The sequence below is a fragment of the Muscardinus avellanarius genome, assembly GCF_963383645.1.
Source record: "Muscardinus avellanarius genome assembly, chromosome: 17".
NCBI classification, from domain to species: domain Eukaryota; kingdom Metazoa; phylum Chordata; class Mammalia; order Rodentia; family Gliridae; genus Muscardinus; species Muscardinus avellanarius.
Window position 1 is genome coordinate 39,597,982 of NC_137803.1, and position 16,812 is coordinate 39,614,793.

Sequence of the window (16,812 nt, forward strand, 5' to 3'; positions counted from 1 at the left end):
ACAACGCCTGGCTTGTTTTCTTATTTTAAAAAGTTAAAATAAAAATTGAATAATTTAGGTTTTCTCCCTTTGTTTTCTATGTCTACCCTCTGGAGAGGGTAATAAATAATGAAGTATCCTAAAGAGCATGCTACAGTTTAGATGTGGTTTGAGTTTGTCGCCTAAAGGCTGGTGTCTTAGAGGCCTGGTCCCCAGTGAGGAGATGTAGAGAGATGTGCAATCTTTAAGAGGTGAGGCTTAGCACTTTTATAACAGGAGCACTTTCTTACTGGAGTGCACTGTGCTGAGAACAGGTTGTCACAAGCAAGTGTGGCACCTCCCCTGAATCTCTCTTGCTTCCCCTTACCAAGTGACCTCCTTCTTCCATGTACATTTCCACCACCGTGATTTCTTCTACCCTGAGACCCTTACCAGGGTATGGCTTGTGGACCCACAGACCTCCGAGTTAAATAAGCCTCTTTTCATAATATTTAGCCTCAGGTATTTTGTTACAGCAACACAAAACAGACTAAGAGGGGTAATGAAAAGGCTCAAAATAACAAAAGAACCAGGCAAATCTGACTAAGGAAGGAACAGGTAACATCAGATAGATGAGCAGAGACTCCAGGGGAATGACTGAGGGATTAGGGAAGGAAAGGCAAAGTCATAAAGAATGCAATAGTAGAGATGCCGTGAATGTATACAGATTTCCAAGTTCAATCTCAAAGACCTCCTGGGTGAGGGAGTCGGAGGGAGGACAAGAGCTGTGTGCATGTATTTTTCTCTCACTCTGTAACCTAAAATGATGTAAAATTACAATGCATCCAATTAAAAAAACAAATATTCTTAATCTGGGACACATGGAGGCAGATCCAGGAATCTCTGAACTGTAAGAGTGAAGGTCTTGAGAATATGGTCTCAGTTTTCATCAGATTTTAAGGGAAAGGACTACTGCTATTTAACTAAAGATGAAACTCCAAACTGGGTGTACTAGTGTACTCCTCTTATCCCATTACTCGGGAGGCTGAAACAGGAGGATTTCAAGTTAGAAGCCAGCCTCTGCACTTAGCAAGACTCTCAGCAACTTGGTAAGGCCATGTTTAAAAAATAAAAAGCACTGAGGTTGTAGCTTGGAGGTAGAATGCCCATGAGTTCTATCCCCATTGCTAGGAAAAACAAACAAACAAACAACAACAAAACACAAAAAAGCCCAACCTGGATTCAGTTATGAAGGTAAAGTACTGTATTTACATGAAAACAGTTTAAGACATCAGGGACTGTAAGCTGTGATAACTGCGCCCATTACAGTGCACATCTGTTGACTCTGTATATCTTCACAGTGTGGTCTTCACCGCAACTTGCAAAGTGTAACCACTCGGTGCCTTCTCCTTCACGCTGCTCAGCTTTTCCACTGCAATTCTTCCAGCATAATTTTTTGATAGCAAGTGTATGACTTTGGCTAAAACCATGATAGAGAAATCATAAAATTAATATATGTCATGACTGCAAAATTTTTACTGGGTGCTCGCCCATGTATTAATTAGTATTCTCTTACACTTAATGTTATGAACATGAATAGAAGCATGTTGCCCTCATCATGATACTGTCCTTTGGAGTGATACTTGGAACAATATAGCTATATGAAGAAGCTATACTGAAGAAGCCTAAGCAAATGTGACAAAATATTAATGACCTCCTGAACATGTAGACACTTTTAAGAAATAATATGAATTAAAGGTAGACAGCCTTAGCTACTTAGTAAAGCCCTTTGCAATCAGTGAGACCCTGTTTCAAAATAAAGAATAAAAAATAGGGTTGGGGGTATAGCTTGGAGGTAGACGACTTCTAGGTTCCATTCCCAGTAACACAAATATAAAACAAAACAGGGCTGGGCATGTAGCTCAGAAATAGAGTGCCCCTGGGTTCAAACCCCAGCAAATAAGCAATCTGGTAAGCACACATTAAAAGGCTAAGTACAGCTAGGCATGGTGGCTCACGCCTGTAATCCCAGTACTTGGGAGGCTGAGATAGGAGGATCACAGGTTCGAAGCCAGCCTCAGCAACTCAGTGAGGTGGTCAGCAACTTAGTGAGACCCTGTTTCAAAATAAAAAATATTCGGCTAGCTGGGTGTGGTGGCACATGCTTGTAATTCCACATTTTGGGAGGCTGAGACAGGAGGATTGAAGGTTTGTGGCCAGTCTCAGCTACTTAGTGAGACCTTGCTCAAAATAAAGAATGAAAAATAGGGCTGAGGGTGTAGCTTGGTGGTAGAATGCCACTAGGGGGTGTAGCTCAGATGTAGAATGCCCCTGGGTTCAATCCCAGCACCAGGGGAAAAAAAAAAAAAAAAAAAAAAAAGACCAACTATAATAAAATAACAAACATCAATTTCAAGAGGTACCACTTAGTGGTATGCATAATGGTTAGAGGTTTTTATCACTCTCTATGAAAATGTGACATAAAAATTGCCACTAAAGAGCCCATGATTTCTATTTAATCTGATGGTAGCAAAGATGGGAAGAAAATACCTTTGAGTTGTTTCTACACAGTGAGTCCAATCATTTATTTCTGGAACTTGATCAGTCTTTTTCCAGGTATATAAGCAAATCTTTCCACATTCTAATCCAACTGCAATCACGTATCTGTTTGTAAGGGAAGGGAATGACAAGTAATTAATTTAGCATAAGGTTCTGTTATCTCCATTATCACTCTAACATAGTTCTTCACAGCGTCCCAACTGTCCCTGGTTTATTTTTTTGTTTTGGTACTAGGGATTGAATCCAGAGATGCTGTACAGAGCTACACTCACAGCCTATGTATGTATGTATGTATGTATGTATGTATGTATGTATGTATGTATTTAATTATTTATTTTGCAGTACTAGGGATTGAACCCAGAGGCATTCCATCTCTGAGCTACACCCTCAGCCCTCTTTTTAATTCTTTATTTACTTATTTATTTATCTTTTGGTGGTAGTTTGGGTGGAACCCAGGGGCTTTCTACCTCCAGGCTATACTCCCAGACCTATTTTATATTTTATTTGGAAACCGGGTCTCATTAAGTTGCTGAGAGCCTCACTAAGTAACTGAGGCTGGCTTCGAACCTGTGTGATCTTCCTGTCTCAGCCTCCCAAGCGCAGGGATTAAAAGCCTGCACCACCACGCCCGTTCACCACCATGCCTGGCTTTAATTCTTTATTTTGAAACAAAGTCTCACTAAGGTATGGAGGGCCTCACTTGCTAAATAGCTAAGGCTGGCCGGGAACCTGTGATCCTCCTGTGTCAGCCTCCCAAGTACTTAGATTACAAACAAGCACCACCACGCCCTGCTACTCAGCCCTTTTATTTCTTAGGGTCTCGCTAAGTTGTTGAGACCAGCCTCTACCTACGATTCTCCTGTCTCAGCTTCCCAAGCACTGGGATTACAGGCATGCTCCATGAAACCTGTCCTGTCCCTGGCTTACAAAGGAAGGATTCCTTAAAGGTGCCAGCCCAAGATATCCTGTGTTGCTAAGCTGTGTCCTCTAGGAGCCTCTCTACAGAAGATACACACAGGTGTATTTCTTATTTGCTGGCAAAGCCCATGAGCCAGTGTCTTCCCAGCTGGCTGTGAGGATCCCTGCTATATAAGATGCTTGTTCCAGAAAAAGTACTATACTCTGTAGTAAGTGAAATAAGAACCTTCAGAGTCACATTCTTTAAATTGATTTTAAAGCTGGGAGTGGTGGAGCATGCCTGTAATTACAGTACTTGGGAATACTTTGTTTCTCTTTGGGAAACTGAGAGAAGAGGATCATAAATTCTAGGACAGCCTCAGCAAGTAAAGAGACTCTCATCAACCTAGTGAGACCCTGTTTGAAAATAAAAATAGAATAGGGCTGAGTGTGCAGCTTGGAGGTAGGATGCCCCTGGGTTCAATCCCAGAACCAGGGGGAAAAAAAAAAGTTGTATTTTACTGATCTCAATCACTGAGTCTTATCAATTAAAACATTCTTATGAGAAAATATAAGTATTTAGAAAATAACAGCAACCCAGGAGCAAAGAGAACCCATGAAATAATGAAATGATTTTGAGGAACCAAATGGTCTTCTTAAATGAAACACAAACCAAGCCCCACACAGAGACTGACCTTTGGGAAGCGTTAAGCACTGGGCAGACGCTGACGGCCGTCACAGCGCCGCCCACGTCCAGAACCGAGGAGCAGGGGCCGATGCTGTGCTCCAGGTAGTCATCGCTGCAGTCACACGCACCCCAGGCCACCACCTACCAGACAGAGCACACTGTAAAGCTTTCTTTTCACGAGGCTTCTAGCAATGCATCAGACTTCCAGTGGTACAGATAATGAGAAATATGGGCTCTGGTGTCTAAAAAAATGCATTTACACTTGTGTGTGACATCCCAGAACTTCAGAGTATTTCAGCCATGACAGGGAAGCCACAGTGTGGCAGACACCAGTAGGAGACCTAAACTATCTAAGCATACTAGTCCACAGATGAACAGTCCCTGCCCAGAGACCACAGCAGTGTCGCTTTATATTCACAAACCAGTCTGATCCAGTGAAATTCCATCGGTTATATCCCTATGGAGGGGGCACTGATACCCTCCCAAGAAATAACCATGAAACTTATGAAGACCAAGCAAGTCTCTAGCTCTTTCTCTACCACCACCTGCTAACCAGGGAATCAACTCAGCTATCGGAGGACCTGACCCTGACAATACCGCTCATAAGAATCAAGGCTTCCTTCCCAGCCATGCTGGCACATATTTGTAATCCTAGTATTTGAGAGGTGGAGACAGGAGTATCACAGGTTAAGCCACCCTCAGCAACAAAAAACAAGACTTTGAACAAAAAGTTCTGAGCAAGGGGGAGAAGGACGTTTCTGATGATGTGCAGTGAATGCCGCTTGGTCCCTGTCAGCCCTGATTCATCCTGGGAACTGTGAAATTTGTGATCCTTCTTTCTCAGCCTCTCAGGTACTAGGATTACAGGGGTGTGCTACCACACCCAGCAGGATTACATGCCCACATGCCTTTTTTTTTTTTGGTGGGTCTATGGATAGAACCCAGGAGCATTCGACTTCTGAACTACACCCCCTGCCCTTTTGTATTTTTATTTTGAAACAGGACTCACTAAGTTGTGGAGGGCCTCACTAAGTAGCTGAGGCTATCTGCTAACAGTGATCCTCCGGTCTCAGCTTCCTGAATGCTGGGATTACAGTGTGCACCACCGCGCCTGGCTACATGCTTTTTTTTTATTCAAACATACCTGCAAAAATGTTATATTACGTTAAAAAAAAATAAGTTTAAGAAATTACCTTTTTGTCCCGACTCCCAGTGAAGAAATACTTGCTGTCAGGACTCCAATCACAAGACCAAATAATTCTGCTGTGTACAGAAGTGATTTTGTTGGTGAAGGCAAAGAGACTGAAAATTGGGTCTGAAAAAAAAAGTACACTATTTACAAAGCAAAGAAAGTTGTTTTTTTTTTAACTCATTAGAAAACTCTGTGTAAGTATCCAATATATCATGCAACTCTGTAATCTGTTTATATATATATATATATATATATATATATCTTTTGAGCAGACTGAGGCTGGGCAACTGGCCCCTCACTAGAAGGCCATGGGCACACTGCTATTTTTCTAGTAGAAGATGCTTTTACACTGACTGGTCACTCTCTAGTAACTGATGACAAACATCTTTGGATTTATACCTATGGGAGAAGTCTTAAGGAACTTAACATTAATCTGGAAATAGCCATATTTGCATATAAGGCTATGCATAAAAAAGATCAATATACAACACAAATATTTAAAGGAAAGAGCCAGGCCTGGAGGCATGTACCTGTAATCCCATTACTTGGGGGGCTGAGACAGGAGGATCATAGGTTTGAAGCCAGTCTCAGCAACTCAGTGAGGCTCTCATCAACTTAGTGAGATCCTGTTTCCAAATAAAATATAAACTAGGGCTGGTGTAGCTTGGAGGTAGAATGCCTCTGGGTTCAATTCCCAGCACCACAAAAAAAAAAAAAAAAAAAAAAAAAAAAAAGGAAGAAAAATCTTAAGAAAATACTTTATTCATTAGATTTAAATGTAAGGTATCAGCCAGGTGTGGTGGCACATGCTTGTAATCCCCGTGCTTGGGAGGTGGAGACAGGAGGATTGGGCAAGTTCGAAGCCAGCCTCAGCTTACTTAGTGAGGCTCTCAACAACTTAGTGAGACCCTGTTTCCAAATAAAATAGGTCTGGGAGTATAGCCCAGAAGTAGGAAGCCTCTGTGTTCCACCCCCAGGACCAAAAAAATAAAAAACTAAAAATAAATAAATAAATAAATAAATAAATGTTAGGTATCTAACCCTTATGTGAACTAAACCTAAAATATATTAACAGTTTAAGAGAAGAGGAATAGAGGACTTCCGGGAAGATGGCGACCGAGAAAAGCGGGGCTTAAGAGCCCCGCTAACAACAAACCTCCATTACCACAAAATCAGCGCTTTTCATAGCCAGAAAACACCATCACCAGTGAAACAAAAAATCACCAGGCTCCAGAGAGAAAGCGGACTGAGAACAGAGCCACAGAGGAGATAACCGGCCTATCGCCCGAGGACGCGGCAGACGCGGCGGCAGCAGCGCCATACTGCCAGCGAATTCACGGGACGGCTACAGCAAGCCGAGGTGAGCCACTGCGGAACAGCCAGGCGGGATTTCTCCGCCCAGAGAGCATCTAAAGTTCCCAGTGGCCGAGCTCAGCACACGCTGCAGGGATTCAGAGTGGAAACCAAAACCAAGAAGAAAAACACCAGCCCCACAGCCGAGGGCGTACCAGCGGCGCCATATTGCCACCGGCGGCAGCAGCAGAGAATTCAACGAGTTCAGTACAGCTACATCTGCGTACTCAAGAACAGTGAGTCAAATCCCAGTACTGTACTCCCTGGGACTTGACCCAGTGGGGGAGGGGCGGTGGCAGAGATATCACACCATAGGAGAACGTGCAACCTGGCACCCCCCACAGTCTATAGCAGCCTCTATCGACTCTCTGGGTCGGAGACTCTGTGATACAACCCAGTAAAGGTGTAGTGGGGTCTGAGATACTACTGACTCGAGATCCAGAACAACTTAAGGGAAGTCATAGTGACCCAAGGGAAGAACCCAGAGAAGGCACAAACTTCCTAAATCATGGGAAAGAGGAATAATACTGGAGCAATTAATGCCCACAACCCCACAACATCAGAACCCGATAAAACTGAAAATCAGAGATTTCTAGAAGATCAAATCAGGAAAATAACTGTAGAAATAATAGAGGTGCTTCGAAAAGAACTCAGAGAGAGCCAAAAAGAGATAAAGGATGCAATTAATGAAGTAAAGGCCTCAATTCAAAGCACAAACAACCGATTAGAACACATGGAGAACAGAATCTCGCTCTTAGAAGATGAGCAATCCAAAAATGAACGCATAGTTTCTAATCTAGAAAAAAATATCCGACAGCAGGAATCTGATATTGAAGAAATATGGGCCCATTTTAAGAGAGCTAACCTAAGAATAATTGGAATAGAGGAGGGAAAAGAAAGTGAAACCAAAGGGATCAACAATCTCTTCAAGGAAGTAATAGCAGAAAATTTTCCAGACATAGAGCAAGAGGTTGATACACAGGTCCAGGAAACTTATAGAACTCCCTTTAGACAGGATCGGAGAAGAGGATCCCCACGCCACATAATTGTCAAAATGACCAATGTGGAAGCCAAGCAGAGAATCTTAAAGGCAACAAAAGCAAAGGGCCAAGTGACATTTAGAGGCAAACCAATTAGAATCACTCCAGAATTCCCAAACCAAGTTATGAGAGCCAGAAGGGCTTGGAGTAACATATTCCAAACTCTGAAAGAAAACAACTTCCAGCCAAAAACTTCCTACCCAGCAAAACTTTCTATCAAATTAGAAGGAGAAATAAGAAGCTTCCATGACAAACAGAAACTGAAGGAATTTATGTCTTCAAAACCAGCACTAGAGAAAATACTCAAAGAGATTAATTACAAAGAAGAAATAGGTAACACACTCCAGAACTAGAGAAACAAGATTTTCCATCCAACAAACAACTAAGATTGGTTATCTGTGGAGATTCATTATTTATGTTAGTCTTTTACCTATCTCTAAAGGGTATTGTTTGCCTTTATTGTTGTTAATTTTTAGGATTCCTAGTTGGAATATTAATACACCTTCAGATATAGCATTTGGAAATATTTTATCCCATTCTATTAGTAACTGTTAACTCTGTGTACATTGTCTTTGGATATACAATTTTTTTTTTTTAGGGAGTTTGTATACTCCTCTGTTGCCTGTGCCTTTGAAATCATAACCAAGAAATCACTGCCAATTTCAATGTTGTGAGGTTTTATGACCCAGATTTTCTCCTAAAAGTTTATAGTCTTAAGATTTATATTTAGGTCTATTATCTATTTTGAGTTAATATTTGTATATGGGATTAGGTAAGGGTCCAATTTTATTCTTTTCCATGTAATTATTATTTTTTAACAATATTTAGTTAAAAGATTAATATTTCCACCACCAAATGTTTGTGGAAACCTTGTCAAAAATAACTTGACAATATAGGGAAGAATTAAGCTCTAGGCTTTTATTTAACTTCCATGGTTTATATATCTGCCTTTAGAATAGTACTACACTGTTTCAATTATTGTAGCTTTATATGGTTTGAAATCAGAAAATATATATCTCCTAGCTTTGTTCTTTTTCAAGATCGTTTTGGGTACCTAGAGTCCATATTCCATATTAGGATAGATTTTTTTCTGAAAAATAAATATATAAATATATGATAGTTTCACCTAAAAAATAGAAAAAAAATATTCTCTGGTAAGAAAGAAAGCAAAAAGAAATATTGAAATGTTATCTTTAAGTCATCAAAAGCTTGGTATCAGACAAATGAAACTGTTATGTGAGATTATCATTTTTAATTTTAGATAAATTGCCATAATACTAGATGTCAACTACTAAGCCAAGCATGGGAGGGAGGGATAGGGAGAGAATGGGGTGGGGATTGGGTGGGGGCTGACTGGGAAAAGTGTGCATGTATGTCTACAAAAGTATGTATCCTACTATGATGTATGAATACAGTGCACCAATAAAAATAAATAAATTAAAAATAAAAAAAAAAAGAGAAGAGGATCTATTAATCCATAATCTGTATAGATCCAATAAATTCATACATATATTATTAATAGTACTTTGAAAAAAATACTTGTTGCATGTGACAAACTCACCAGTGATGTAAAGGAAAATACATGTACTTCTTATAATGGTTTATGTCCTAATAAACCTATTTTTTAAATTTATCTATCTATCTATCTATTTATTTTTGTGGTACTGGGGATTGAACTCAGGGGTATTCTACCTCAGAGCTACAGCCCAGACCTACTTTTTATTTTTTCTTCTGAAACAAGGTCTCACTAAGTTGCAGAGGGCCTCTCTAAGTAGCTGAGGCTGGCCGTGAATCTATAATCCTTCTGTCTCAGCCTAGCAAGTATGGAATTACAAGGGCGTGCCATCCTGCTCATCTTAAATCAATTTTATATTGAAAATTAATGTTAAGTAAAAAATGCATTTAAGGCCAGGTGTGGTGGCTCATGCTTGTAATACCAGTACTTGAGAGGCTGATAAAGGAGGACGCAGGTTCGTGGCCAGCCTCTGCTACTTAGTGAGGTCGTTTCAAAAATAAAGAATAAAAAAAAAAAAAAAATAGGGCTAGCCAGGCATGGTGTCGCACACTTGTAATCCCAGCATTTGGGAGGCTGAGAAAGGAGGATTGCAGGTTCATGGCAAGCCTCAGGTACTTAGTAAGGCCCTCTGTAACTTAGTGAGACCCTGTTTTAAAAATAAAGAATAAAAAAAAAAGGGGGGGGGGGCTAGCCGGGCACTTGCTTGTAATCACAGCATTTGGGAGGCTGAAAAAGGAGGATTGCAGGTTTGTGGCCAGCCTCAGCTACTTAGTGAGACCCTGTTTCAAAATAAAGAATAAAAAATAGGGCTGGGGATGTAGTTTGGAGGTATGCCCCTGTGTTTCATCTCCAGTACCACAATAAAAAAGGGGTGCTGGGGGTATAGCTTGGAGGCAGAATACCCTTGGGTTCAATCCCCAGTACTAAAAAAAAAAAAAAAATGTATTTAATGGCCAAATGTGGTAGCTCATGCTTGTAATCCCAGTTTTTGGGTGGCTGAGACAGGAAGATCACAGGCTGGAGAGCAGCCTCAGCAGCCTAGTAAGACCATGTTTCAAAGCAAAATATAAAAAGGGTTGGGGAAGCTGGGCATGGTGGGCACACACCTTCAATCCCTGTATTTGGCAGCCTGAGAGGATCACAGGAGGATCACAGGTTCAAGGACAGTCTCAGCAAGTACTGAGACTCATCAACCTAGTGAGATCCTGTTTCAAAATAAAAATAAAATAGGAGTGGAGGAGTATCCTGGAGGTAGAAAGTCTCTGAGCTGAATCCCCAGTACTAAATTAAAAAACAAAACAAAAACCCCAAGGTCATATTATCCTCAGATGCTTAACAACCCTTTCCAATGATCAAAGTGGCAGGGGAAAAGGCTAAAGATAATGGTCCCTCTAGGTTTCATAATTTAAAATATTATTGTAGTACTGCAATCAGAAAGAAGAAAAAAAAAACCCACTTGATTTCATGTTCTTGGTAGTATTTTCATTATTTCATTCTAATAAAATCCTAACTCAGAACGTGTCATCCATTTGGTTCTGTGGTAGCACTCTATAACCATTTACAAAATCTTTCTTTTTTTTCTTTGCTTTTTTTTTTTTTTTTTTGGTGGTACTGGGGTTCCTGGAAGCCCTTCTACCTCCAGGCTACACTCCCAGACCTATTTTATATATTTGCTCCGAACCAGCGTGATCCTCCTGCCTCTGCCTCCCAAGCGCGGGGGCCCCGGCTCAAAATCTCACTTTCTACAGAGAGATTTCTGTTTAAAAGTGACATATGACAAATACAAACTGTACAAGGAAGGCCAAGTCCTCCTCAGTTATCTAAGAGCCTCGAAAGGGTTCATATTCACAAAGCCCTGTATTCACCGTTTTCTTTCTGTTCTCTAACCCATTGATGTTTAATGTGGAAAAAATGGACATAATTATTTCATTAATGAACTTCCCAATCAGCTGTTTTACATGCCGGGTGTGGTGGCGCAGGCTTGTAATCCCAGCATTCTGGAGGCTGAGACCGGAGGGATCGCGGACAGTCTCAGCTACTTAGTGAGGCCCTCTGTAATTCAGTGAGACCCTGTTTCAAAATAAAGAATTAAAAAAAAAATAGGGCAGGGGGTGTAGTTCGGAAGGTCAAATGCCCCTGGGTTCCAACTCCAGACCCACAAAAAAATAGAGAAGTTGTTTTACCGAATTCAGGTGATACTGTATCCTGCCTTTTCCACAACGACCAGGTTCGGTCTCTGGAAACAGCTAGTAGAAACTTGTCATTAGGGGAGAAGGCCATCTGTGTGACAGTCAAACTATGGAACACTAAGTTCTGCACCTGTTTCCAAGATGTGGTATTCCAAAGAATGATCGCTGCATGTTCTTTCTTAGCTGCCTGTAGGACAGAGATGAAACAGTGAAGCTATCTGGGTAGAAATGAACCAAAAAGAACACCTCTAACATACTGTTTCTATGAATATATTTTATGTGTTTAAATGCAAAACCAAAACAAAACAAACAAAAATACTCTCATAGGAGGTAACACATAACAAGGAAGGCTAATCGCTCAGAAGAGGTAGAAGAAACTGAGATTAAAAAAGATGAACCATCTTTTCCCATCTATACTCAAAATGTTACAATTTATTACAAGAAAAAATAGGATTAAATAACACAAATATACTTTTAGCCTCCCATGTGTAATCCCAGTAAATACATGTGAATACAGTAGTACAGTATATGTAATATATGTAAGATACATGTGTATTCATTGTATAATTAATAGTTTAGCGGGTACAGTGATGCATGCCATTATGTAGGAGGTGAAGTCAAGAGGATCAAGTTCAAGGCCAGCCTTCATAACTTAGTAAAGCCCTGTCTCGAAATAAAAAATAAAAGGGCTAGGGGTATAGTTCAGTACCGAGTACCTTTGGGTTCAATCTCCAGTAAACACACACACACACACACACACACACACACACACACACACACACACAATTTTTAGAAACTTCCACTCCAGGTGAATACGGAGTAACATGGGACCAGATTTACTCTTGTGTGAAAGAACTAAAAAGCTAGATAAAGTACATGAAACAATGGTATTGCAAATAATAGATATCTGGCGACAAAGAACATTGATTCCTGAGAGTCAAAATGAATTAAAGAGAAAAATGAAAGAGGAAAAAGCAGAAAAGCATTAATGAGCTGTGCAACTACTTCAACAGCCAAATGTAAGTATAACTGGGGTTTCCAAGATGATCGGAAGAAAAAAATGTATGAAAAGATAATGGCTGAAAATTTTCCACAGCTGGTAAAAACAACAGACCTACAGATCCAGTAAGTTTAATAAAACAGGCACAAGAAAAATGAAGAAAAGTATACCAACAATAATTAAATTATTTAAAACTAGCAATAAATGTAAAATCATAAAAGCAACTAGAGGGGAAAAATCACTACAGAAGAACAAAGAAAATTATAGTAGACTCCTCAGAAACAATTCAAGTCATAAAGGAGTATTTTTAGTATATTTATTTATTTAATTTTTTTTGCGGGTCTGGGGATGAAACCCAGGGGCATTTGACCTCCGAGCTACACCCCCTGCCCTATTTTTTATTCTTTATTTTGAAACAGGGTCTCACTAAGTTGCAGAGGGCCTCACTAAGTAGCTGAGGCTGTCCACGAACTGCGATCCTCTGGTCTCAGCCTCCCAAATGCTGGGATTACAAGCGTGCGCCACCATGCTCAGCTCTTTTTAGTTTATTTATTTATTTATTTATTTATTTATTTATTTATTTATTTATTTAATTTTGGTGGTACTGGGGTTCCTGGAAGCCCTTCTACCTCTGGGCTACACTCCCAGACCTATTTTTACATTTTTATTTTGGAAACAGGGTCTCCTAAGCCAGCACGCGCGGCTGGCTTTCGAAACTGCACGATCCTCCAGTCTCAGCCTCCCAAGCGCAGGGATTACAGGTGTGTGCCACCATGCCTGGCTTCTTTTTAGTATATTTAAAATAAAAAAAATTCTAAGCCAAATTCTCTAACTATCACTCATATCATTAACAACTGAAGAAGAAAGCTGGGCGTGGTGGAGCACACTTGTAATCACAGCATTTGGGAGGCTGAGACCAGAGGATCGCGGTTCATGGACAGCCTCAGCTACTTAGTGAGGCCCTCTGTAACTCAGTGAGACCCGGTTTCGAAACAAAAAATAGGGCTGGGGGTGTAGCTCAGACATAGAATGCCCCTGGGTTCCATTCCCAGTACTGCAAAACAAACAAACAAACAAACAAACAAACAAACAAACAAAAAACAAACTGAAGGATAAAGTTTTCAAACAAGCAAAAGACAAAAAGAAAAACAAAACACCACAAAGCAGAGGGAAATAAAAGTATATTTCTATAAAGTTTTGTGTGGTTTTTTTTTTTTTTTGGTGGTACTAGGGATGGGACCCAGGGTCTTTTCTACCTCCAAGCTACATTCCCAGACCTATTTTCTATTTTTGGAAACAGGGTCTCACTAAGTTGCTGAGAGCCTCACTCAGTAGCTGAGGCTGGCTTCGAACCTGTGTGATCCTCCTGTCTCAGCCTCCCAAGAGCTGGGATTACAAGTGTGCGCCACCACGCCCAGCACCCGGCATAAAGTTTTTAATACATAAAGTGCTACTATATTACTTGAAGGCAAACTGTGGTAAATTAAAGATGTATACTATAAAATGTGAAACAACCAATGGAATTACACAAAGAATTATATGCATTAGCCAGACAGAAGAAATAAAGAGGATTGAAAAAAATAATCAGCGAGTCCCAAAATAAAATGAAACAAAGAACAGCTGGGTCAAATAGAAAACAAGCAGTAAGGCCAGTGTGGTGGCGCAGGCTTGTGATCCCAGCATTCAGGAGGCGGAGACCGAGGAGCGCTACTGCTGTTCAGGGACAGCCTCAGCTACTTAGCAAGACCCTTCACATCTCAGTGAGACCCTGTTTCAACAATAAACAGACTAAAAAAAAAAAAGGGCCGGGGATGCTGGGTTCCATTCCCAGCACTGAAGAAAAAAAAAAGATAATAAGCAGTAAAATGATGACTTTCCAACTACCTTGTCACATTAAATATAAATGGCATAATAAATACTCCTATTAAAATGACAGTCATAAGCCGGGCGTGGTGGTGCACGCTTGTAATCCCCGCGCTTGGGAGGTGGAGACAGGAGGATTCTGCAGGTTCGAAGTCAGCTTTGCTGGCTTAAGAGACCCTGTTTCCAAATATAAAAAAGTATAAAATAGGTCTGGGAGTGTAGCCTGGACGTAGAAGGGCTTCCAGGAACCCCAGTACCACCACCACCACCACCACAAAAAAAGACAGTCATAATAAGTTGAAAATCAAGACCTAACTATATGCTGCCTCTAAGCAACTCATGAAATAAAAGAAAATGCTTAGAAATAAAACTATCGGAAAAGATACACAATTCAAGTGTTAATCAAAATTAAGCTGGAGTGGCTATATTAGTATCAAAATAGATTTCAGAACACAATATTATAAAAAAATCAAGAGTCATTTCAAATGATATACAAGTGTATTAATCAAGAGGACATAATCATAAACACTTATATACCTAAGAACATTGCTTCAAAATATATAAACTGAGCTGCAAGGATAATTATGCCCAATAGTTATAGTAAGAGATTTCAAAATACCTTTCTCAATAAAACTGAGAGCATACAGAAGATTTGAATAGTACTATTGACCAACAAAGTGTGACTAATATTTACATGACGTTACATTTAAAGAAACAGAATACACTCTTTAAATAAACATGGAAACTTACCAAAATTAGAGTTTATCTTAATTTTATTTTTTTGTGGTACTGGGGATTGAACCTACACCCCCAGTCCAAATTTATTTCTTATTTGGAAACAGGGTCTCACTAGTTTGATAGGTCTCGCTAGGTTGATGAGTCTCAGCCTCCTAAGCAGGGTTACAGGTGTGGACCATCACTCTGAGCTCCAAGATTAAATTTGTAAAGGATTCAAATCATACTATGAAATTTTTAAAAAGCATTGTTCCAGAAAGGTGGGTCCTGAGGTATGAGAACTGATCAGGAAGTGCTATGAGAGCAACAAAGAGGCAGGCAGGCCCAGGAATGAATGCACAGAGTGTAATATTTTGGGGACTACTGACAGCATGGTCATGGGCAGCAGAAGACCAATAGGTCTCCTTATTCTGAGTCAAAAGAAGGCTTATAAAAGGTCAGGACAAGCCAGGCGTGTGGCGCACACTTGTAATCCCCATGCTTGGGAGGCGGAGACAGGAGGATCATGCAGGTTCGAAGCCAGCCTTGCTGGCTTAAGAGACCCTGTTTCCAAATAAAAATATAAAAAATAGGTCTGGGAGTGTAGCCCAGAGGTAGAAGGGTTTCCAGCAACCTCAACCTCAGTACCACAAAAAGAAAAAAAAAAAAAAAAAAAAAAAGTCAGGACAAAAGTGACTTCATCTAAGAAATAGACCTGGCTTATATCAAGCCAATATCAAGAATGCCAGGCATATTCTTGGTGCTCACAGACCCAGGGTCTGCTCATAAAGCTCCACATATCACTTTAATGGCTTTTGCTTGTTAAAAACCGGCCAGAGGAAACAGACCATGTTTACTCAGAGGCAATCACAGCAATGATCTCAAGATGACTGTGGTCAGCTGGATATGGTGTGCACATCTGTAGTCCCAGTACTTAGGATCTGAGACAAGAGTGCGGGTCCGAGGCCAGCCTCAGAACTTAGCAGGACTCTTGGCAACTTGGAGAGACAGTTTCAAAATAAAAAATAAAAGGGGCTGGTAACTCCGGAGAGTAGAATTCCCCTGGGCTTAATCCCCAGTGCTAAGCAAAACAAAAAGATGGTTGAGATCAGTCAAGCTTGATCCCTACAAGCTCCAACAATACTTAAAGGAAAATTTATTTATGTATTTTTTATTTTTTGCAGTACTAGGGATGGAGCACAGGGGCATTCAACCTCCAAGCTACATACCCAGCCCTATTTTTTTTTTTTTTTTTTTTTGGTGGTACTGAGGGTAGAACTCAGGGGCTTTTCTACCTCCAGGCTATACTTCCAGACCTATTTTATACTTTATTTGGAAACAGGGTCTCACTAAATTGCTGGGCGCCTCATTAAGTAGCTGAGGCTGTCTTCGAACCTGTGCGATCCTCCTGTCTCAGCCTCCCAAGAGATGGGATTACAAGCATGTGCCACCACCCAGCCCTATATTTTATTCTTTATTTTTAAACAGGGTCACACTGAGTTGCAAAGGGCCTAAGTAGCTGAGGAGGCCTGCGAACCATGATCCTCCTGTCCTAGCCTCCCAAATGCTGGAATTACAAGTGTGTGCCACCACACTCAGCTTAAAGGAAAATTTGTAACATTAAATACCTGTATTAATGGCCAGGTGTGGTGGTACACACTTGTAATCTCAGTACTTGGGAGGCTGAGACAGGAGGAGAGCAGGTTCACAGCCAGCCTCAGCTACTTATTGAGGCACTCTGCAATTTAGTGAGACCCTGTTTCAAAATAAAGAATAAAAAAATAGCTTAGAGGTAGAATGCCCCTGGGTTCAATCCCCAGTAATGCATAAAGATAAATGAGAG

The 16,812-nt window shown here is 40.5% G+C and overlaps 1 protein-coding gene across 6 annotated transcripts in view; it reads right to left on the bottom strand.

The window, feature by feature from the left end:
* Positions 1–1,281: 1,281 nt before the first annotated feature.
* Positions 1,282–16,812, bottom strand: part of ELP2 (elongator acetyltransferase complex subunit 2) — a gene marked incomplete at both ends in the record, with an annotated part of 56,396 nt that continues 40,865 nt past the window's right edge. For all 6 annotated transcript variants that reach the window (XM_080714825.1, XM_080714824.1, XM_080714821.1 and 3 more), the window contains 5 exons: positions 1,282–1,438; positions 2,509–2,622; positions 4,110–4,243; positions 5,296–5,417; positions 11,387–11,579. In XM_080714825.1, coding sequence (XP_080570951.1) covers positions 1,282–1,438; positions 2,509–2,622; positions 4,110–4,243; positions 5,296–5,417; positions 11,387–11,579 — 720 coding nt within the window. The remainder of the gene's footprint in view (positions 1,439–2,508; positions 2,623–4,109; positions 4,244–5,295; positions 5,418–11,386; positions 11,580–16,812) is intronic.